We start from the raw sequence: 24414 nt of genomic DNA, 5'->3' as shown, positions 1-24414 counted from the left end.
CCACAAAGCTCCCGCCCGCGAAATAAGGCGCGGCTGTAGCGGGTGCGCAGGCGCGGGGCGGCGCGCAGTGGCGCGGCGGGCGCGGCGGCTTCCGGGCGGTGCGCGCGGGCGGCGGCGGTCGGAGCAGGCGGTGCAGCCATGTCGGCCATGGGGACTCTGGCGTTTGACGAGTATGGGCGGCCCTTCCTCATCCTCAAGGACCAGGAGCGCAAGACGCGCCTCATGGGGCTGGAGGCGCTCAAGGTGAGCGAGCGGGGCGGCCGCCGGGGCCGCCCGCGGGCCCGCGCTGGCTGGGCCGCGCCGTTCCATGCTGTGCTGTGCTGTACCGCGCCATGCTGCCGCGGGAGGATGGAGCCCCTGGGGCGAGGCGCTGCCGCGCTCAGCGCCAGCCCCGCCCGAGGCACAGGGCGGATGGAGCCTGGACTAGGCCCGTTAGCGGGGGAGAGATGGAGGAAGAGAAGAAGGCATGGCCCTGGGGCTGGGAATCCGCGGCACGGCGTGGATCCGCCCCCCGGCTGCGGGGCTTTGGGGCCGTCACCCCCGTGGGCGCAGCGCGTCCCTCCCCGTGGCTCCTGCCCCGCTCCCCGGCGCCCCCTCCCTCAGACCGCAGCCTAAAGCTCGGCCGCTGAAGGAAGGCCGGGGCTGAGTGCGGCTGGCACAAATCCCGACGGAATATGGGAGCGGACGCTGGAAGAGAGAGGTTGTGGATGTACCATTCCTGGCAGCGTTCAGGGAAGTGTATGGAGCACTGAGCAACCTGGTCTAGTGGAAGGTGTTCTGCCCCTGACAGACGGTGGGATCTGGATGATCTTAAAGGCCCCTTCCAAGCCACACCATCCTGTGATTATTCTGTGATGGGTAAAATTGCGCTGCCATTGCACTGCCTTCTCTTTTTAGCCTTGCCGGCTTCAGTTGCTCCCTTTTTTGAGCATTAGAGCCGTCATTTGCCTGCTCTGCTTTTTAATGCTTTAGCAGAGCCAGCACAAGCAATACAAGAAAAGGCATAGGAAAAGTTTATGTCATAAGACCAGTACACACATACCAGTTCTTTTTCATAATTGTTGTCAGTTAAATCACAACATTTGCACTACTCACTGTGTTTCCCTTAGCTTAATATTGTGATTTCGGAATGCATGATAATGATTTAACTTCTGGCTTTGTTATCCTTTGTTTTACAGTCTCACATAATGGCAGCAAAGGCTGTAGCAAGTACTCTGAGAACATCGCTTGGGCCCAATGGTAACAATAAAAAACTTTTAGTGGTTCTCTCTTAGTACTTGTTGTGGGGGAATTTTCAAAATTTTCCTTCATCCTTTGAACATACATTTTTTAGGCTTGGACAAAATGATGGTGGACAAGGATGGTGAGGTGACTGTGACAAATGATGGTGCTACCATCCTGAATATGATGGATGTGGATCACCAGATAGCCAAACTCATGGTGGAGCTGGCTAAGTCTCAGGATGATGAAATTGGGGATGGAACTACTGGAGTCGTTGGTAAGAAAGTGTTTGAAATTTAGCTTCCTTTTTCAAGTTTAAAGTCAAGCTGCTTCAGCTATTAAAAAAAATGTGAGAAATAACAGTAGCTTTTCTGTAGGACTTCTTTGGAGTATTTATTCTTGCAGTATTCCTGTCAGTTCTTGTATGAGAAGTCTTCTAATCAGGAAGAAGCCTTTTGTGTCTTTTTAAAATTTGGTTACATTTTAAGATAGTGCTGAGAGCCCCTTTGATACTTTCAAAAATTTTTGCATAATTTTCTTCTGTAGTTGCCCTGTCCTGCCATGATGCCTGTACTTCATTTTGGTCTTAACATAATGTGGTTTTCTTGCTAAGCAAAGCAAGTAGGGGTTTTCATGGTTTTTTGTTATTTAGGAGACCTTGAACTCTTTTAAGCATTGCAGAAAAATCAGAAAATGTGCTTTTTAATCTGTTGATAATATACTTAAAATTATGTTCCAATCAAGAATGAAAGTGGGGTTTTTTGTTGTTTTTTTCAATAGTTCTGGCTGGGGCATTACTGGAACAGGCTGAGCAGCTGCTGGACCGAGGCATCCACCCCATCAGGATAGCAGATGGTTATGAGCAGGCAGCACGCATTGCTATTGAGCATCTAGACAAAATCAGTGACAGCTTCCCAGTTGATCCACAGAACATTGAGCCTCTGATCCAGACAGCAAAGACAACTCTGGGCTCTAAAGTGTAAGTCACAAAAGTGAATATTCAATGAATATTTACCCTTCCATTGAAAACTTTCTGCTTGGGAAGGAGAAATCCTGGTGTTTTATTTATGTTATTGGAGTGCTGCTGAAGGCTCTTCTGTGTTTTGTTGTGGCTAATTCCTCCATGAACTCCTGTCTCAGGGTAAGAAATTGTGAATCCTTTGTCTCCAAAGGGTCAATTCCATTAAGTTAAACAACTGCAGCATCAATTTCATTCTAACCTGTAGTTCCAGGTTCTGCATCATATCAGGTTCCAAAAGCAATGTGAATCTGTTCAAAATAGTAACGAGTCATCTTTTGGGATTTTTGCCGCTAAAAATATTTTAACTTAGGATGGTTACAGAAGTTTCTTTTCCTTCCTGGGTTCTATGTGTAAATGTATAAATTCAGACATTGGAAGGGCTTCCCTTGCAGAGTTGTCTTACATGTTCTTGAGTAGCAAGTTCTCCTGACTTGTTCTAAATCTGTGCTGAGACTCCATTGACAGAGGTCCCTCACACCAACCATGCTGTGTGTTTGGTTTTCTGCCATGGCCAGCACCTTCTGTTTGTGTGAAAAAACAAGCAGGACCCCCTCTTCTAATATACTGTGCAAAAGCTGACTGCTATAGTGGTACTTCTTGCTGTTTGAATGATTGATAGAATCACCTTTTTCTCCGAAATGGTGGAAATGGAGTACAACTTGATTGTATTTTGTTCAAACCTAGAGTGAACCGCTGTCACCGGCAAATGGCAGAGATCGCTGTGAATGCTGTACTGACAGTGGCAGACATGGAACGGAAAGATGTTGATTTTGAGCTGATCAAAGTGCAAGGCAAAGTGGGTGGTAGACTGGAAGATACACAGTTGGTTAAAGGAGTGATTGTGGATAAAGATTTCAGTCATCCACAGATGCCTAAAGTAAGTCATGTTCTTGGTGTGTCTCTTGTGTGTATTGGCTTAAATAAGAGTTTCTAGCCTCCCTCAAGTGTCACTCTAGCATTTATTAAGTATTTACACAGTCTTGTGGTTTAGCTTGGCTTTTCACCAATATATCAACAGAGGAAGGGGCAAGGAGCATGAAATTTTTCATATTGGAAGACATCAAGTTAGAATTTACAACAATATTGAGAAAGTGTGGTGGAAGGGAGGAATTACTGTACTGCTGAGTGAGGATAGGTGCAGGATTCTGTTTTATGTAGAAATAATTATCCCTGGTGTGGATATGCTTAGTGCAATGCTGTGTCAAGATTCTAAACCTTTATGAATTGCCATTTTGTCCTGTTTGGAACACCCCAGAAGCTGTCCTTGTTTTATGTTTGGTGTAGGTAAGGTCTCCAAGTCTTTGAGCAGTCTACTTCAAGAAAGCTACTGCTCTAAAATATTCATCTATCAGGTACCCATGTTTATCCTATATAAAGGAGGACTAGTGGAAAATAGTGATCATGTAATAGTTGAAAAGTTGTTACAAAGATGAGTGGTGTTCTCAGTGGTCACAGTGGATAGGGATGGTTTCATTTAATTTATCTTTTGTATTTTAAGCATTAAACCATAAAAAGGCATAACTGGTAAAGATGGTTAAGGGCTTAAACAGTGTCTTGGAGCTATGGAATTTGTTCGAAGTGGTTTATTGAGACTACTGATAGAATTATTTAGTTATACTTAGTTAACTTTAGAGTAAGTCAAATGATCTTCACATTTGTTCATGTGTTTGTGTTTATAAAGACACATCTGTATGCTTTGCAAATACAAAAAAAAATGTTAATCAGGTCATAAATCTTTTTTTTTTTTTTTTAATTGCCCAGGAGCTAAAAGATGCTAAAATTGCCATCCTTACTTGTCCATTTGAACCACCTAAGCCTAAAACCAAACATAAGCTTGATGTCACATCTGTGGATGATTACAAGGCACTGCAGAAATATGAAAAAGAGAAGTTTGAAGAGATGGTGAAGCAGGTAGCCTTTAGGATTATTTCTGTTTTCTTTGTCTTTCATAGCCTCTAGAAAAAAACAGCATAGTGCATTGATTTGCTCCTGTAAAGGAGCTGCTAATCCTGGTGGGAAGCAACATACAAGCAGTTGTAATGCTGTGAATCAAAGATAATATAATGTAAGAAAGAGATACCAACTTGGTTCAAAATATATTTTGATCTCTGTGTGTGCCAGGGGGTTCTTCTTGAGAATTGTCTTTTGAGAAAATTGGGAGAATTAAAACCACAAAGAATGTTTTTCATTCCTTTGTTAGTTCTGATCAGAAGGTTGATGATTTGTGTTGTTTTTAGATAAAAGACACTGGTGCAAACCTTGCCATTTGCCAGTGGGGTTTTGATGATGAGGCAAATCACTTGCTGCTCCAGAATGAGCTGCCTGCTGTTCGTTGGGTTGGTGGACCTGAATTAGAAGTAAGTAAAACTGAGCTTTGCACCAGTTGTTAAAACATTTATGAAGTAATAGGCTGTACCAGCGAAAAGTTCAGGCTTTCTGGGTATCACTGCATAATTGTGGATATGGGTGGCTGTTGGAGAAAAATCATTGGGGGTTTGTGAGAAAAACCTACCATGGAGGGGATTATGGTTTATAATTGGAGCATATATATAGTACTTAATAAAAGTTTTAGGTGTCTAGGAAAGTTTCTGCTTTAGTCCTGCCATTGGCAGAAACAAAACATTGGCTGAAGCACTTGGAGTAGGCATTGTGACAGATGCTTTTCCACTAGTTTTATGTTCTGAAAAACATGAAAAAATCCTGTTAAAGTAACTCATGGCTGTCTGACTTCAGTTAATCGCCATTGCAACGGGAGGGCGCATCGTGCCGCGCTTCTGCGAGCTCACACCAGAGAAACTGGGATTTGCAGGCGTCGTCAGAGAGATCTCCTTCGGAACAACCAAGGACAGAATGCTCCTCATCGAACAGTGTCAGAACTCCAGAGCTGTGACCATTTTCATTAGGGGAGGAAATAAAATGGTGAGATGCTTGCTTTGATATATAGTTGCAGAATGTGTAGCTTCTTTGTAAAACGTATTAGTACGCTCTTCTTGACTTCATCTACATATTCCTTGCATTATGGGTAAGTAGGAAAGGAGTAAGGCTTGTAGGCAGTCAGGACTGTGTGTCAGAAGTAACTTGTTAGATTTGCATCCTGTGGTTTTAAACTAAAACTTTACTTTTCTCTCTGTTACACCATATAGTTCATAAATACATAAATGTTTTTACCTGTGGATTCTCTTAATATTTTTTTCTCACAAGAGGGTCACTTTTATGAGTAAAGGTATATTAGCATCTTTGACAGATTTGGTTTTATTGTAGACCTAGTTGTATCACTTCTGATTTAGTTCAGTTAAGATATTTCAAATAAAAACCCCAAACTACTGCAAACTGTATATCCCCACACCCTATATCCCCCACTCCCTTAGAATTGAGACCACTTTAAATGCTTATGTACTTAAACTGGATTTTAGTTGCACTATTAGTGTTAAATTATATTTACTGTAGGTCAAGTCCTCTAAATGAAAAACCTTTGGAAAAAAGAGCATACTGTAGTCTGAAATTTTCTTGTAAGAAACAGAAATGCTGCTTTAAAAGTTAGTGTTTTTGTTAAATCTCCTACATCTGTTCAAATGAGAAGTGGACAGAAACTGCAGTCTGACAATAATGTTGGCATTTAAAGCTCAGTGTTTTGTGTCTTGTACATATGCAAAATTGAGAACCTTTTCATGTTTTTGTTATTTCAAATTACAGGTTTAACAAATAACAGTGCGTTTTTATGCATATGTATATTCTTTGCCTCTGGATGTCTAACATTCTCTATTTTTAAATAGTATAACATAGCAATAGTACAGCTGCATCGGAGCCATGAAAAAATCTTAAGAGTTTATTTGCAGTTTCCACATCTGTATTAGGCCTTCAGATGTGTGTACTGTATCAAACACACGCTGTTGTGTAATTGCAGATCATCGAAGAAGCGAAGCGCTCCCTTCACGATGCCTTGTGTGTAATCCGGAATCTCGTTCGTGACAATCGGATTGTGTACGGTGGTGGTGCAGCTGAAATATCTTGTGCCTTGGCAGTCAGTGAGGCAGCAGATAAGGTAAGAAAGGAACAGTTAACATTTTCTTTAGTGTATGAACTATTGAGCCTGGTTTAAGAAATTCCAAAAGAACTTCAAAGATTTTTCAGAAAGTTCCGTAACATGTGCTTTTCTGACATTCTCTTATAACCAGTGTTAGAAGTTACCCTTCCTGTCTCTGTAAAAAGTCATTACCACTGCTTTTTACCCTTCTGTGCTAGGAGCAGTTTAATTTTTTTTAATTTACAAGTAGTTATCATTCAGAGGTATTTGTTTAGTTACTATATTCCAAGTAAAATCTGCTTATTGTGTGTATGTATTTTATATCTATTGTAAAAATATGCTTTTACTAACATTGGAGTTTAATAGCGTATGAATTTGAATTTCTTTTCCTCTAGTGCCCATCTTTGGAACAGTATGCTGTGAGAGCTTTTGCAGATGCCCTGGAGGTAATTCCCATGGCCCTCTCCGAGAACAGTGGTATGAATCCAATACAGACAATGACCGAAGTGCGGGCGAGGCAGGTGAAAGAAAATAATCCTGCCCTGGGCATTGACTGTTTGCAGAAAGGAACAAATGGTAAGAACTGCAGCATGGAGAAGGGGGAGCATAAAAGCTTTTATTTCTCAAAAGCTCAAAATGCTCACTGTGTTTTTTTTTTAACCTGTGCATCACTTGGTTTATTCTAACTCTTGTGCCTTGCCATAATAAATGGAAATGTGCTTGGAGAGAGCACATTTATGTCTGCCAGGAGGAAAATGTGTAATTGTCTTAAAACCTTCTTTGTGGCAAGATTAATTGAAGATGTTGAGTGATCTTGTAGTACAGGAAGGAAGGCTGTTCTTAGGATGAGGCAAGCAGGCTGTGCTTTAAATACTGCAGTTTTAGTGATCCAGGTTACACTGCAGTCCTAAAATGGTTGTTTTGAGAAACAGCTTGTGAAGAAGTAAACAAAAGGCAGGAAATATTTGTAGACAATGATGTTCTCACCAATACGTCTGCATATATAAACCTGAAGACTAAGAAGCCAGTGTATAAAACCTTATTTTCAACTGAATCTATACTTTTCACCTTCTTACTTATTCTGTTGGTTTTTTTGAGAAAAGAATGTGGTAAACTGAAATTTGTGCATTCATAACCCTTCTTGGTGGGGTGTTCCTGTTTGATGGCATTTGACCTTTCACTTCTTTAGCATTTGCTCAGCTTTTAGGGTGCCTTTAACATATGTGTATGGAAATCTAGCTTTTCACCATTCTGCATTACCTCTGGAAAAGCACAACCTAGTTGGGCTAAGAGGTCTCTCTTAATGTCCGAGGATCTTTGGTAGGAACCTAGATGTAAAACTCTAGTTTGTACAAATTGTGTTTGTAAACCACAGTGGCCAAGAGTAGTAATTTCAGAATGTTCTTTGAAATTATGTGGAATTTATTGTTACTAATTACTAACACTTACAGTTTAAGTGTTATGTCTAGATTTCATGAGGGTGTCTAATTCTTCTGCTTCCTTTTGGCAGATATGAAGCAACAGCATGTTATAGAAACCTTGATTGGCAAGAAGCAGCAGATTTCTCTGGCGACTCAGGTTGTTAGAATGATCCTGAAGATTGATGATATCCGTAGGCCTGGAGAATCCGAAGAGTGAAGGTTGAAAAGCAGGAAACATTAAGGGGCCACAGCAGTAGCAAAGATGGTAGTATTCTGATGCTTCATCTTCAGCTATTTATTCTGGACACTTTTTGTTTCACATACTGTAATGGCTAGTTGTTGGAAATAAAACAATTTAGCACTGGTGATTTCAAGACTTGTTTCATAAGTATTGTTGCATCTTTTCTTAGACAGATGTAAATATTCATAGAAAATACTTCCTGAATGTATAGGGAAAACAAAAATTATGCGGCATTACATTTAATGGGTAATTCTCCATTGTTCCTTAAACTAATTAATATTAACCAATTATTTTAGCCTCCGATAATTCTCATATGTTAAATATATTAAGTATGAGGTTTCAGTCTGAGCATTTACAGGAGCTGTCTTCCATGCTTCCAGTTGCTTCAGTTTTTTCTCCTTGTCCTCTTCCAGATTTATGAGGGTTAAGGAGGGTTTTTTCCCAGGGGTATACACATTCAGCCAGGTGAGGGTTTTTCCCAGAACTTTGTCTGTAGTACCACAGTTGAGTGCACTTACTGAAAGGTCCCCAGTACAATCTGAGAGTGGCAGAGTAACATTGATTAGTAAGGTGCCTTGGCTGTGAAACAACCAGCAAGAAACAAGTGGTAGACCAGAACTAATGTCTAATTTCTTTGAAGATTTCAATAGTGAGGGAAGTGTTACAAATACCAACTCAGCATTGCTTGTGTTACATAGGGCAGAGGAAGCTCTTCGCCGGCCAGTGTTTGCTAGCAGGTCATGTTCTGATTGGTTTTTGCTGTGACTACCTCACTTGAGTCAAAAAAAAAAACTCTTCAATGAGTGTTGATAGAGGAGGAAGGATAGAAGGGAAAACAAGTTTACTAATTACAAGACTGGTTTTATTTCTAGAACTGTTTGAGCATAAATCATGCAAAGCTTTATTGTCATTGATTAAAAAATTAGTAGTGAGTGTTTTATCATTACTCTTTTACCTCTTCCCAAATTAGCTTCATTTAGATGCAGTTCAATGGACAACAACAGTTTATCAGTTTTACTGCTGCCAAGCTCTGGCATTCTGAATCTGTTCAGAGTTTTAAGTGTGACTCCAGAAACCCATAAATACCTGGACTTGTGTGGAGCTGTCTCATACTTTGCTAGTGCAAAAAGAAAGCTGTAGCTAGAACTTGAAAGGGAGCAGTGTACTTGTACTAATGTACCCCTTTCACCTCATAGTGAAGTTGTGGATGTGATAGAAAGGAAGCGAGAAAACAGCTATTCCAATTTTTCTGGTGTTTCATCTTCTGTCCCTTGGCGTGGTTGGACCCCCTTTGCTGTCCAAGCCCTACACAGTCACAGGCTTTGGCTGTAAACAGCTGCTTAATACAGAAGCGCTTAGGAACCCAGGAGAGATTACTTTGAAAATTGAAATTATGGCTTTGCTGATGTGGCTCTAGGAAATAAACATTTTGTGCTCTGTATATAAATATTTGTTAATATTCAATTAGATCTTAGTAGGGGAAGTCTGGAGCTTGATAATGGAACTTTGATAAAATTGTAAGAAATAGAAGTGGTTATTTTTTCAGGGATTTGTGCTTCAACATAACAGATGTATGGCGTTAGCACCATCAGTCAGTGCTGCATAGAGACAACTGGAGGACAAATGGCTTTCATCACAGCATGCAGCTTACAGCTGGAACTATTAAACCAAATTAATGAAACAACTGCAGCACAAACTGGTGCACTTTCACAGCAGGAGTAATTAAATTTGTGCTTTGACAGAACAGTGGCAATACCCATATTGGTAATTTGTGTGCTGCCTGGCCTTGGTCAAACAAAACAGGAAACATCTGAATAACAACAGGGCTGGGTGAGGCAAACACAGATGTTCAAATTAATCATGATCCATTTCTAACCACTGGGCAGTAAATGCCTGGCCTGGTGGTGTGTTTGGAAATGAGGTCCATGAGCCCTGCTGTTCATGCTCCATGACTCCTGGGAAAATGCAGGGTTCACCACGGGAGGGCAATATCCACCCATCACTGCCATAGCAGACTGCATCTGGATTTTTTAAAAGCGAGCTGAGGCAGCCAGCAGGTCTTTCCCAACATCACTGACACAGCACACAGATGTCAGCAATGACATAAATCTTTACAACTTCCCCTCAAGGGCTCAGTTACTTCAGCTAATTTTGTGACTAAGTTCCATGTGTCCTTTTAGATCCAAGTTCTCACATCTTCCTGCCTCTGTGTCCTGCTACTTCTAGTTCCCCTGTTACCAGCTGCCTTTTCCCAGCCTGGTCTGTTGGTTTCCTGCTGCATTCCCAAGCCTGGGCTCCTTTCCTCCTGATCTCACACCTCTGTGCTGACACACTTGTCTTTGCAGGGGCACAAGGCAAGGCTGCCAGGAGCACAGAGCACAGCACACAGGGTCCTCTCACTCCCTCACACTGCAGCAGCTGGGGGGGCTGTGCATTCATGACTGAGCTTTTGACTTCAGACCCACCACAGTCTGAGTGGATTTTTTCAGGAATAGAGTTTAACAGAGCTGTGAAGCAATTTTCTCATTTCTCTACAGACACTTTAATACAAATGCATTCTTCCTTTGTTGAGGGAAAACTCACTTTTTGCTCATTTCTGCATACTGAGTGGGGAAAGACACCTTATAATGTGAACAGTTCCCATCCCAATGATCCAATGTGACCAGTTTAGGGATAGGATCTTAAGTGGAGCAAGGGAGGAAGTCAAGCAAGTCTTGCCAATCTGCAGGTCTGTTAGCTCTCCCTCAAATATCAAGACATTTGGATATGAGGATACCTACTTACCTAATTAATCTGCATGGCTCCAGAACCTCCCTGGGCTGTATGTCCTTATGGCAAGTCTGCACAGACAAGGGGGCACCATGGTGGCTGCTCTGCTCTGTAGCAGGATGGCAGGACTGTCCCTCACAGTACTGGAAATTGCTGTTACCTAGGCTGTGGGGATGGTTATTACACCCTCTGGTCTCAGCATCATCTGAGGAGCAATGATTCAGTTGTGAGGTTTGGGTCTGGCTTTGCTGGTCCTCCTCGTGCAGAAGTACCTCTCCATGTCACGTCTTGGAGGGTTTCCCAGGAACTCTCTGCCAGGGAACATTTCTCACCATGCTAAAGAGCTAACTAAGTGGGCTGACAGTGTTTGCTTTATAAGCAGCTCCTCTCTGTGACACAAGAGAGACACTTTGCTAAACTCCAATGACTATGGAGTAAAGCTTTAGTACATTCTCTGTAAAACACAGGTGCTGTGATTCCTGTCTGGTGTACATGCACTGGAATACGTGTTCCTTGTGAAAGTCCCCTGAGCTATTTGGGACCAGTAGTTGTGCTGTGGTGAGGCTCTTGGCTCACAGCAGCACAGGCACTGAGAGAAACAGGTCTCTGCCAGCTCTCTGGTGCCTGGGTGCTCACTGAACATGGGAAAATGCTGGGGGTAAGAGAGAGCTGGAGAGAAGCTCTCCCTCCCTCTGCATTTAAGCTCAGCTCTTGCTCCTTGCCTGAACTATGTCTCAGCTATGCCTGTGCCTTGATGATGCTGATTTGACTTCCTGGCTTGTCCTCAGTCCTGCCTTATCAAGTTGGACTTGCCTGGTGACCTTGACTTTTTACTGACCCTGGTCACTGTGACTGAATCTGCTCTGCTTTTCTTTGTTTGGGTACATTGAAGCCAAGGAGCTCTGGAAGAGTACAGTGGCCAGAGGTCTGGAAAGAGAATTTCAGACAGCCATTGAAGGAGTTGTTACTCTTTGACATGTGTGGCTCTCATGCAGTGTAAAGCAAGACAGTCTGTTCAAGCAAAAGTAGAGCGAGCAAAGGAAAGATGGGAAACCTTGAGGAAATCAGCACAATCTGATAACTTGATCACAGGGAATGGTAGATACTTGGAACTTTAGTAAGGATGTAAAGAAATATATTAGAATTAGGAAAATGTCAGTATGAGTAATGCTGTCATGGACTGCTAAAGACAACAGCTCTGAGGGATGGGGTATTAGCAGAAATGCTCTCTCCCTCCCAGAAAAGTCAAGCAGCTGAGTAACACAGGATTTTAAACACTCCGTTTGTATTCTCTTTTTCTGTTTGAAGTAGGGCCTGTAATGGATACAGTGCCTTCGACAAGAAAAGATAATGACTTCTTCAGTATCATGTTCAAAGTACTCCAACACTGTGGCTGAAGACAAAGCAGCAATGAGGAAGTTCCTCCTGTGCATGAACCAGCTGTGCTGCCAAGGATGATATATTCCCTTCCCTAGACTGCAATATGTAGTGTCATTGTCAAATCCATAGGGGAGGAAAAAATCTGCTAAGGGTTGCTACATTTAAAGTCTCTACCTATCTACAGACTCCTCCTAAGTCAAAATCAGCTGAAAGCTGGGAAGTGTCTTGGAGGAATTGTGACAGTCCCCTATATGCTTGCCCTGTTCTCATAACTATTTTTTTAAGAAACAGGATATTGGATTAGGTTAAACCATTGGTTTAATGTGAAATTATAACTGTTGAGAAAAGCTCTTCAAACTTTGTGCTGTACATAAAACTAGCTGATGCAAAGAGCAAGGGGTAACTGGCTAACACTGGTGAACTGGCAGATTGTTTCTGATTCTCACAAGGCAAATGTCAGAACTTTGAAGCTAAGACTTTTAAAAAGGTATATCTAAGACATTTAGATGTACCTCTTTTCCTGGAGCACAGTCCAAAGTTACAGGAAGAATGCATGCTGCCCATAGCCTAATTTTTGTGAGAAAAAAATTAATTTATATATTGGGGTCAATCTTGTACAAATTCAATAACAAAAAAAAATTAACTCATTAAAATTTACAAAAATGTCAGTGAAGCAGCATTGCTTTCCCTCTTTAAATATTTTGATTAGTTGGATATTAAATGAACAGTCTTGAGAAGATTTCCTTGAATTCACATTTAATTTGAAGTCATTTAGTTTTAAAAGAAAAATAACTATAACTCAAATATTTTAAAATCTGGTTTTAATTTAAAGATTTTGTGATTTCTTATGCAGTCTGGTGTCTTTTTATAATATGTGAAGAAAATCATCTGTTTCTCTAAAACCCACAAGTAACCAAACTGATCCTAAAAAATGTCATTTATCTTTTCACTCCAGATCATGAGGGAGTGGTTTCCCTGCTGGCACAAATAGAGTCCATGTACACAGGAGACTATCTAGTGTCACCTCAGCTGCTCTGATCTCAGGGCATCAGGGTCTCACACTGTCTCAGTTTCAAGATTTGATTTATGTGCCTTACGGCACCTAGTTCTCAGAGTATCATTAAAAAACTGCCCAACATTAAAATTGCTGAGTTCCCACTCTCTAAACTGGACTGTCCCGTGGTGAAATTCTCTACCAGCTGCTCGTACTCATCACTCACTGACTGATCTCATCACCCAGCTCACAAGTGAGAAGTCCTCTGCAATCTCCAGACCATTCCCCCACGTGTGGACCACTAAGTCCCCAGCTGCCTGCTGCCAGGTGGTGTATCCAAAATCCACCAGCAGGAGCTGATGGTCCCCACCCTCAGCTGGGTTTTCCAATGAAAATAACACTTCTCCAAGGACCTTTGAACCATGTCTTGATGTGCTCGCCCAAAGTAGTCATGGATTCTCCCTGCTCTCTGCTGCTCTGAATTTGAGTCTTGCTCTGAGCTGACATTAGCTGGTTTCTGTTTTCCACATCCAGCTACTGTGCTGGCTGGCATTTTGCAAGTGCCTTGACTAGACAGTTAGATATGAGGTCTTCTCATTAACGCGTCCGCTGTAACTGGAAGAAGGCCAAAGGCTGGGAAAGGCAAGTGTCCAGCACTGCCTCTGATTTAAGGACAGCACTAATAGTTAAGGTTAAGTGAGTGCAAGTGCTAGTGAGTGGGAGTGAGCACAGAGGGACAGAAGGAGATGTGTGGTGAGGAGTGGGGAAGAAGGAGTGACTGAAATGACTGAAAATCCACTTAGGAAACATCCTTAGCTGAGTAACTTCAATACAAGGTTGCAATGGTACATCCTCTTAACACTCACTATGCTGCCTTGCTTTTCAGCTACCTTGATTCACTCCTAAGAAAAGCTACTGCTACAAATCCCATGGGAGCTCCATTTCTGACGCCTCAGGATCTGGGTCAAGCTCTCTCTCTTGCTATTTCATGCAGGGATCATGTGAGATCATGCCCAGGAGACGGACAGATCATCACAGCCTTGCCTTCTTTTTCTTGACAAAGAAAGTTTGCACAATTTCTTCTCTTTTGGTAATATAGAAAGTATGCAACCTCTAGCTCCTGATGGTTTAGGAAGAGCAGAGAACAGATGTGTCTATTCCTAAACTGAGCAGTAAATATTAATGCTTTTGAGTGGAAGTGCAGAAGTTAACAGGGACAACAAATTTCAGAGGCTGTCACAGTGATTTCATTCCTTGGCTGAAACTAAGTATGAGAGAAGATGAAACTCAGTTCTGGAGGGAGCACTTTGGAGCTGGTGGAAAACAGGTCATGTTACTAAGTCCCAGGCAAATCAGGATTCCTGAGGCAGGAGTTATAGTGGGTACGAGTGTTTGAATCCTTGGCACCCTCCCAGCACTGGAAGCTTCAGCTACTGCAATGCAGCAGTGTGAGCATCCAAGGGACTGAGATGTGGCAGTGAGAATTCCTGTAGGGAAGCAGTCCCTTTAAGGTAATGCAAAAGGCAGATCCTGCCTCGCTCCAAGAAATTACTCTGCAGATAAGGCAGAATGGGGACAGGCCCACACACCGTCAGTAGCTGGTGTGGGAGTGTAATCCTTTCTTCCAGGTCTGAGTTGCAGTCTCTGCTCCAGGTCATTAAAGGAAGTTGGGCCAGCTCCTGTCAGGGTTTAAGTAGTGCCACAGATGAGATAGCAGAGGTCTGGTTGAGCACAGGGAGGGTAATTCAGTGGATCTGGTGTGCTGACTGTCCACATCAGAGACCTGGCCCTGTTGGCTTCTGCTGTGTGTGCCAGGATCTCTGTGGAAGCCAGGACCCAAGTGACCAGTAACAGTGCACACGCAGGCTGTGCTCCATCAGGGAGGAGGGATACAGAAAGGGTGTGCAGGAAATCATTTACATATACCCCAGTTTACATGCTACCACACTTTACCAGCTCCTAATCTAATGCTGAATTTGTCTAGTGTTCAATTTACTCACCCAGAGTAAACATGTACATTTTTCCTCTCTGCAAACTAACATAACTAAATCCTGGGGCAAAACTGCAGGCCTGAAAACTGAGAAGGTTTGAGAAGTCTTAAACCCCTTTCTCAGCAACTATTCCATTATTTCCTTTTCACTAGCCTAGTGACAGCACTATAAGGAACAAAAATGTCTGAGTGTGAAGAAAATCGAATAAATTCTTTTTCTTTGAGGCTGTGAAGTCTGTCTCAAAACATGTATTGCCTTCCTTTCTGTTTTTAAATGCTTCTTTTCAGCCCCATGTCACAGGCAAGAAATTGCCTGATTTACTGAATGCTCAGACATGACAGGTGTGCTGATGCTTGCCTGACAAACTGTACATAAGGGTGAGATTTACTTCTGTAATCTAAGCAATATGTGTCTTCATAAGCTCTTCCCTTGTCTGCAGCCTGCCAGGTAGTAGCCCTTGCCTCCTAATTGCAAGAAAATTATCTGTCAATGAAATGGTGACCAGATTAATCTCTGAAGTAAGTACATGTTCAAATCACAAAGACAATGAAGCTAAGGCTAATGAGGGAGATTTACAAAACAACAGCTTTGTGGACAGCATGGAGATTTTTTCCAGTATCCCAGAGTAAAGGGAAGAGCCAGAAAAAAGAACAGAACAGTATCCAGCCTAAAGTGAGCCAGCTTTACAAATGCTCTGGTTTTGCTTTTGCTAAGGAAATGTTCCTCTCCCCTAGCTTTATCTTTATTTTTCTTTAGCAGTTAGCAGTTTCCCCATGCCATTTTCCTCAAATCTTAAGAAGAAGCTGAAAATTTAGAAGCTGAGATGAGAAATCCAGCCTAATCCAACCTGAGCATTGGTCCTGACCTGTTACTCTCCACTGCATAATTCTAACATGAGGATGATACCCAGCCATCCTCTCCTTGCTAGCAAGTTGAAAACAGTCCCAAGAGTCACTAAAGAACAACATAAAATCTGTATCAGAGCTTGGGAAAATGAGTAGCCATGCCAAAAACTGGAAACAGGACCTGGGTCCAAACAGACGTTACTGCCCTTACTTTCCCTAACATGAGGTAGGAAGGGAATGAGTGGAAATGAAAACGAGCAGTCAGGGTCAGGATTTGCAATTCTCTGCCCCACTCTGGAAGAACAGTGATATGCCTAATGATTAATGAGAGCTGAAGTCAAGATTACTAATATTTTTTTTCCCAGCCTGCTGAGTGACCCACGTTGCAGCTCAAGACTTTGCTTTGTATCCAAACTACTTATCAGCAAGTTTTCTACTCATTGAACCAGTCAGATCTGTGGTGGTGGTGGCAATCTACCCTCTTGAGGTGCCACCATTCTTTCCACCAGTGCCACTTGGCAGCCCCCACACACCACATGCCATAAACTCATCTCTCTCCTGTCACAGAAAGAAAGGAAAGGACAGGGGCATCCTGTTACAGCCAGGTCTCTGCCAGCCCTATCCAATTCCTGACATGCCCTTGTGTAGCCAGGAACCAGTGGGAGGGTGGCAGGCTGTGCAGGGGTTGGGCAGAAGGGCTGCCTATCATGGCTCCCACTTCATCCTCAGATTTCCATTATGGAGCAGTACAGAAAAGACCAATCAGTTCAGCAGTTCCTGGGGCAGCCCAGCAACAGTAAACTCAAACAGAGATTGGCAATGGATGCCTTCAAAGACATGCAGAGAATCACCAGGAGGTCCAGCTTCCCTCTGCACCCACCTCCTCTGGTGCTGGGAATAGAAACCACCCAACTTGCCTGCTGAAGTCCCCTCCTAGCCCACTACCAGCAGCACCCAAACAGCAGCTGCTCTTTGTGCAAGTGACATTTCCAGCTGAGGGATAAACAGTTCTGATGGAATGAAGGCACTGCAGCCTCCTCTGAAGCACTATGAGCAGTGTGGATGTGAGAGAGGGGACCCTGAGGACACAAGTGCTGCTGCTACTTGCTACAGTCCCCAGATCAGTGGGGCAAGGAGGTGAACTGATCCAAATGAGTGGCACCTCTCCCAAATCAAGGAAAGAAACCACTGAGTTGTACAGTCCCTGTGCTGCTTCTTGAGAATATAAAGTTTTCCAGGTTTTGGTATAAAGGGACATTTCTTTTTCACCAGGATGACCCCAGCAAGGAGAAAATGTGGATGGGCAAGTGATGCAGAAACAGGGCTGCAAGAGTGATAAAGATTGAAAAAAATGCAAGAAAGAGAGAGCAAATAAACTGTACCACAGAAGGAGAATTCCTGAAAGTTCCTCAGAGCAGAAGGAGGAAAAGAGTCCCTGGAAACTTCCTTTCTTTCGGTGTAAGAGATGTTAATCCACAGCTGGGTGAACACTGTAACTTTACCAAAGCCTCATATCCAAGGAGCAGCTCTCACCACTCCCCTGGGATAATCTGTACCTCTGAGGATAGCACAGCTATTCCTCTCATGCCTCCATGACACTTGTGTGGCTGGACACAACAGTGCTGAGTCCTGGACTAGGACAGGCAGGTGTCTGTCTGCAATTTTGCTCCATCATGTAAATCTGGTGTATTGTGACATTCCTGCACTTAATCTGTATTGTTCAATTCAAAGGCATGGAAGTCTACCATTTGCTCATCTTGCTCACTTCCAGGGCTTTGGACAGGTAAACAAATCCACACCTCAGGGAATTGACCTGCAGGCAACAAAGGGCTTATCAATCATAAAGGTATGAACCATTAAATGTGTTTTGGTTTCTTCTAAGAGGGCTCAGCAGCCAAAAGTCATGAAGCAACTGCAGAAAGGGGTGCAGGGTAAAGCAGAGAAAGGCTCTGTTGAAGTTAGGAGTTAAGCTTGACCAGGATGCCCCTGGGGAAGACAATTATGAGTTAGCTCTGCATTTGGCAATCTCTGTGAGATTTACTGTCCTGAAGAGGAAGATAAAATAATATCTCAAAGCAAATGTCAGCTGCAACAGCTGTTAGTGACAGAACAAGGGGATGTAAAAGCTGCCACTTTTTCTCTACTTGGATTTGGAAAGAGCAGATTCAGCAGATGTCAACCAATGCCTGGAGGTCTCAGTCCTTGCTCTGCTTCCATCACCTACTCTGCCAGTGGAAGGAAAGACAACCAGCTGTGCCAGGCACCGGGCAACACTGGGGTCAAGGACACAGGACTGTTCAAGCAGTGGTTTGAAGACATCTGCACCAACTCTAATCATGGTAGCATGACTGCTTTGCTTGAAGCCAGCTCTGCATAGCTAGATGTCTGACATATACTTTAAAAAAACTAATCTTTTACCCCTTAAGATAATTTTTCTCCCGAGCACCTCACTTAAATAAATCTGTTCAGTCAAGAGCATGCTGTTCCCTACGAAATATGTCAGCAAAGTACAGGTGGAAGTTGCACCCTGAGTTAGCACACAGAAAGTGGCTACCAAGGGAGCCTTGTGTGTCTACCCTGAGACACTGGTGCCAGCCAGAGACACGAGTCCTTGGTGGGGGGCAGCTTGTAAACAGCAGAGAGGGTTAGAAGTGCAATTAGTCTGTGTGACAGCCGTGACTGCCTTCTGTCACCACCCTGGGCCAGGCCAAATCCCCTTTCCTCCCTCTCTTGCACAAAGCTGAGCCAAGGCTCAGGGCTCATAAACATGCCCAGCTGCCTATCAGCCCAGGGAAAAGAAAACAAATGCACCACAGCAACAGGCAGACCTGTATATGGGCAAGCCCAGGTTATTGGCTGGTGTGCCTGGCTGTCAGACCTCAGAGCACTCTAAGTAGGGAAGTCTAGTGTGCTGGCTGATATTGGCCATCAGGGGATTTAGTAGTGGTCACTCCTCTTCTTGTGGTCAGCAGCAGCATAGCACAGGGGAAGCTAAAATTAAAGTACGGGTAGCAAGGTACTGTGCAAGCTACAGGTTGTGAAAAACACTGAGGCAGGTCCTTTGATTTTCCTGTCTGAGGTATTTACCTAAGGTTTCTGGATCTCCACCCACAGATGCTGGATAGAAGCAAAAAAAAGGCTAAAAGCTGAAACTCCATGTCAGGGACTAGGTATCTTGTGCTCCAGTCACTTTCAATCCTGCAGCTCTTTGGCATGACAATGTCAGGACACAGGATATCACTCTGGCTGTCCTGAGCAGCCAAGACCCCTGCCAGGGGGCTCAGAGACCCTGGCACAGAGCCCAGAATGCCTGTGGTTTTGATTATGACCCCTGGAGCAAGTTACAAACCTTAGATGAAGATCTCCAAGCCACGAAAAAATTGAGCAGAATGATAGTGAATTTATCATGAGGTGAAAAAGTAGATTTTGAGGTTTTTAGAATGGAGGTTCAGAGGGCAAGATGGAGGGATCTGGGTGCGTCCAGCCTTTCTCCTTCTTCTTCTTGGCCTCCATCTTCTGCTTGATGTTGGCACTTTTAGATTGGTTTAGAGATAGAAGCTCACTGTCTAACATAGGTGACAGGTACTGGAAAGTAATTGTAAATATTGTAGTTTTTATTATAAAGACATAACACCGCCCCGGGGACAGGCAGAGTGCCTGGACTGTCTTGCTGAGTGGACCTTGGCAGGACAGGAGAAAGAATTTTACAGGCAAGATACAATAAACAACCTTGAGACCAAGACATGAAGAACTCTGACTCCTTCAAGTGCCAGCCTGGGAAAAGACAATTTCCAACTTTTCTCAGGGTCACTCTGACAAGCTAGAGATCCCAACATGACAATAGCATTTTATGATTTCTCATGGCCTCTCAGCTACAAGCAGCTCTAGAAGACATCAGCTGGGTTGCAGTTGTCACCAACATGCCTCTACATGAGTAAGAATGAAAGGTAAAAAAATCCACCATTTTTATTCCTTAGTTACTATTTATTCCAATCCCTGTGCTCAGAGGGAGAGTTGATCAGAACAGGGCTATATTTTATGGCTTTTACAAAGCTTTGGCCTGCTTTGTCTTTGAAGTGAAAGTCAAAACTCAGGAACAAGCAGTGTGGGAAGAGTTAGGCTCACACATCCTGCAGTCTTGCATCTCCCCTGTCATATTCCCTGGTCTGAGATGCTTTCCCCCACTCATTTTTGGTAAGTGGTGCTCAGACCTTTTGCAGTCTCAAGCCCTGACATTTGCATGCAGAGTGGGAAAGGTCACACAGGGTGGTCAGCATTGTAGTCTTGCTCAGGGAATGCTGGGGAATACCACCCTTCCTAAGAAACTGATTCAGTCACAGTAATCATACTTAAAAGGCTTTAAGTGGGAAGAGATGGAAGTAACAAAGTGTTGGAGTTGACAAGGCAGAAGGAAAGTTACATGCAAGCTTCTAGAAATTACTCCAGAGCCCTAACTGCTAAATCCCTGAAGGCTGAGTCTCTACCCTGCCTTTAGTCACTGCTCTGTCTTCCAATACAGTGACTTTCATTATTATACGTGTAGAAAGAGAAGATGACGTTGACCCCACTATGCAATTTGGTCCTACCCTGCCCTCTATATCCCAAGTCCAGCCAGTGTAAGAAAACAGTCTGTGCTGGGGACACTGCTGACCTGTGGTTAGTCTAAATAATTTGCCTAAAGGCTCTTTTTAACATTCAGTATTTTAATTCTCAGATGAGTCATCTGGGGCACTGTTTAACCATTTTCACAACTTTTAGGTCATCACACTTTCAAATCTGCTTGAATTTTCACATCTCTGTTTGGAAACAGCCTTCACTCACTTTTTCCTAACAACACTTCTAACTGGTAGAAGAGTTACAATCAAACTATTTGTTCAGTTAATAGATCCAGGCTCAACCCATCACCCTTCTGCCTGCAGTGCTGGCCTGTATCTTCCCTACACTCTGCAGTCTCTGATCTGCACCACATTCCCCGGGCTGCTGCTGAGTGTAACTACTGAGGAGCCATGTGGACTGTACTGTGCAAAAGTGGAAACAGAATCCACAGTGAGGTGCATGAGGGGACCCAGAAATATGGAGCATACATCCCACCAAAAGCCATTGGATCCATGCTCCCAGCCTGTGCATGCAGTGTTGCCACTGTCATATTTTCTGAAAAATCCCTTTGCCAGGATTTCTTCTCCTGGGAAGCTGAGAAGCCTTAGAGAAAAATGAAAACAATAATTATCTGATTCGCTTCTCCTGTGTTTTGCTGCTTTGGAATGTGGTTTGGACATTGTTTACCAACTGGTCATTGTTTCATTGGTTTCATGTGAATTGTTTTAACTTAATGACCAATTACTGTCAAGCTGTGTCAGATTCTGAGGAGAGACTCACGAGTTTTTCATTAATCTCTTTTTGCCTTCTGTCTGTATCCTTTCTGTATTCTTTAGTATAGTATTCTTTAACATAATATAGATCATAAAATAATAAATTAGCCTTCTGAGAACATGGAGTCACATTCATCATTTCCTCCCTACGACGGGGAACCCAGAAAATACCACACAGTGTGTTGCAGGCATCAGGGCACCAGGGCCTGGATTCACACTTCTTGGACTGACCTGCAGCCAGAATTCACAAAGTGTGGTGAGCTCGGTAATTACCCAATTTATCTCTTCATTCCATCCCAGAGAGGAGTGAAGTACCGCGTTTTCCCTCCTCTTCAGAGCCACCTGATGCCCCTTTGGGGATGACACTGGATCCACCCCATCCCTCGTGCCTACATTAGCTGAAGTGTTGCCCTTTACAGTGCTGGGCACCTGGCCAGCCCTCCTGCAGCCAGAGGCTGGGCATGCAAAGGGCTTGCACACAGCTCCCTTCCATTCAGCCTCTCCCAACAGCTGCTCCGGGGGTGATGGGGGCAACAAGATCCTTTTCCAGACCCCCTGGGCATAGTCTTTGCCAAGTCTGTTTATTCATTGGTTTAAGAAATCCAGCTGCAATTATGAACAAGCTACTGAGAAAAGAAGCCTGAGTTGAGGACTTGGCTCAGAGTGGGGCTCTTTGCCACTGTGCTCAAACCTGTGCTTGCTTCATTGCAGCCCTGTCCCCACCACCATCACATGCATGACGCAGTCACAGTGCTGATCATCCCTTCACTATACATCACACAGCTTTCTGGCAGCAGAAGCCCCTCCTACCAAAGTCTCAAGGCTCTGTGACAAAGGAGACGGAGAAACAATCCTCATTATTGTCACTTCTTACTGCCATTATCCTGTCACATTGTCTTTGTCAGACAGCACAGAATCCTGGATCCTCATTGGCATAATTGGCTCCCGCAAAAAATACCAGCCTGGGTCCTGATGGCATGGGGCAGCTTGATCTGTTTCCCCAAAGATGTCAATTTTCCATCGGTTCAGTTTCACTTTAAATTGGAATAAATCCTAAAATCTTGCTAACCCTTTCTTGTCATGCCTTTTTTGCATTTGGCACACAGCTTTGCTGAAGCCATGCTGAGCAACTCCAAGGGAGAAGACATTTCAGAGCCCTAAACATCCTTAGCTGCAACACCGAATGTTTCAAAATAAAAAATGTTGTGGAATCACAGCATGGTTGATGCCACACAGGACATCTGAAGATTGCTTACACGAAGCTCCTTCTCAAAAGAGAGACAGCTGGAGAAAGTTAACCAGAGCCTTATCCAATCATCCTTTGAACATTGCCAAAGCCATAGATACACAACCAATGCTACAAAGTTTGGCCACCATCACCATAAAGCCATTTTTCAGTTGTTTAAATGCCTCCCCTCTCTCTATTAATATTTATGCCTGGAAGTATAAAGAGATATAAGATCCGCCCTGACTCTTCACCTCTCCAGGCTGGACATTCCCCATTCTCTCAGCCTCTGCTCATATGATGGTTTCCTTCAGTAGGCAAGAACCTCACTACTGGAGTGTTTGGCTTCAGCCTCTCATGGTTGTTCTTGGATCATTCTCAAATTAAAATAGGCCAGTAGTAGGTGGTATTTTCCTCTCAGTACTCTATACCAATAATGATCAATCCATCATCTAGTCTTCCTATTTTAGTTAGTTTCACTTGTCAGTTTCTTTAAGACTTTCTTACAGCCTTAAACCACAGTCCCACCATGTTTTTTCCTGAGCCGTCTCCAGTTTTCCAGCTTGCCTGTAATTGTGGTGCCATACCCAAGAATTCCCCATGATGGCTCACTCCTACCTCCCACACTCATATTTAGGCCAGCAGGAATCTTGTTAGCTGTTTTTGCTGAAGATTTGACCATCCTTACTCTCTACGCCTCCTTAGCCATGCAAGGAGCCCATTTGCCTTTTTTAACAGGACAACACAGTAAGAACTCATGTAATCTTGTGTGTCCTCTGTGACTTGGCAAGTTTTTAGGGGTCCTTTTGTAAGGGTGGCTTTTATTCTTATGTGTTCCTACCTAATTATGTTTCTCCTGCCTGTAAGAAAATGTATTTTGTTTGAATACACTTAACTTATCAAGTTATCTAGATCTCTTTGAGTAGCCTGTTCTTCTTGCAACCACCCTATTCATGCTTGTGTCATCTGTAGGGTTTTACCTGATTTGTACTTTCCTTAAAATCATGGTTGGAAACGTTAATCAGTCCTCATTTAACAACTGATCCCTGCAGAAACCAGACAAAATAGAGCATTCCAAGCCGACAATTATCTCTTCTGCCTATCAAAAGTTCTCAATCCACTTAATCTATATTTTATGGACTTTGCATCTTCTGAATCAATACAACATATCATAATTCTCTTTTAATCAATAGGTCATGACTTACAAAAACTCTGTACTATAACACTATGAATTTACTGTATTAAACACAACTTTATTATGAAATTGAATGTCTCATTCCAAAAAGCCACATTCCTATTCTGTATTTCTCCATTAACTAACATCTGCAACAAATGCTTTTTCCATTATTTTTCACTGGATACTTGCCAGCTACCTGGCCTTTAGATCCATTCATCTTAAAGCTTTTCCACTCTAAATGCAGGAACCATGTTGGCACCTTAACATCTCTCTGCTATTCCTACAGTAATTAAAGAGTAATTAAAGCCAATCTCAGCAGGCTGGAGTTGAGCAGCATTTATTATGATTTCAAGTAATGAAAAATTGTAAGAGATGGAAGTAAGCAGAAGAAAACTGTATCTTGAACAGTGTGAGCATAACGCTCTTTGGTAAGCTAGGTTGGGGAGTTGGAAGACTCAAGACATAAATGATGTAGGGAGCAGGAGCAGCACAAAATAGTAGTACAGAGGTGATGAGCAAAAGGTATTTACCAGGTGATAGGTAGTATTGGTAGAAAAGTTAAGACATGCTAAAATGCCAGTGGGGGAGAAGAAGGTGGACAAAAAAAGCTGCAGGTTGGGGAAGCGTAGAAGAAGGACTGCGTACAGAAAGGGTCTGACATGAAAAAAAAGCTGAAATGCTAGAAAGTATAGTGCTGGGACACTGCATTTTTTGAAGTTATGAAGTCCCTGAGAGT

At 43.1% G+C, this 24414-nt stretch overlaps 1 protein-coding gene across 1 annotated transcript; it reads left to right on the top strand.

The window, feature by feature from the left end:
- Nucleotides 1-85: 85 nt before the first annotated feature.
- Nucleotides 86-8061, top strand: CCT5 (chaperonin containing TCP1 subunit 5). Its single transcript, XM_063162873.1, has 11 exons — nt 86-243; nt 1179-1239; nt 1334-1498; nt 2002-2200; nt 2927-3119; nt 4004-4153; nt 4480-4599; nt 4976-5161; nt 6147-6284; nt 6662-6842; nt 7777-8061. Exons 1-11 carry the CDS (start codon nt 139-141, stop codon nt 7902-7904), a joined length of 1626 nt encoding a protein of 541 aa, XP_063018943.1. The 5' UTR covers nt 86-138; the 3' UTR covers nt 7905-8061.
- Nucleotides 8062-24414: the final 16353 nt, after the last annotated feature.

This window comes from Melospiza melodia, chromosome 1 (genome assembly GCF_035770615.1).
Source record: "Melospiza melodia melodia isolate bMelMel2 chromosome 1, bMelMel2.pri, whole genome shotgun sequence".
NCBI classification, from domain to species: domain Eukaryota; kingdom Metazoa; phylum Chordata; class Aves; order Passeriformes; family Passerellidae; genus Melospiza; species Melospiza melodia.
The sequence above is the reverse complement of the archived record's forward strand: the minus strand, read 5'-3'. Positions and strand labels throughout refer to the sequence as shown.

Coding starts and splice junctions, on each gene's coding strand:
- CCT5 (XM_063162873.1), top strand. CDS start 139: ATGTCGGCCATGGGGACTCTGGCGTTTGACGAGTATGGGCGGCCCTTC. Junction 3,120..4,003: donor GTCATCCACAGATGCCTAAA/GTAAGTCATGTT, acceptor TTAATTGCCCAG/GAGCTAAAAGATGCTAAAAT. Junction 4,154..4,479: donor TTGAAGAGATGGTGAAGCAG/GTAGCCTTTAGG, acceptor TGTTGTTTTTAG/ATAAAAGACACTGGTGCAAA.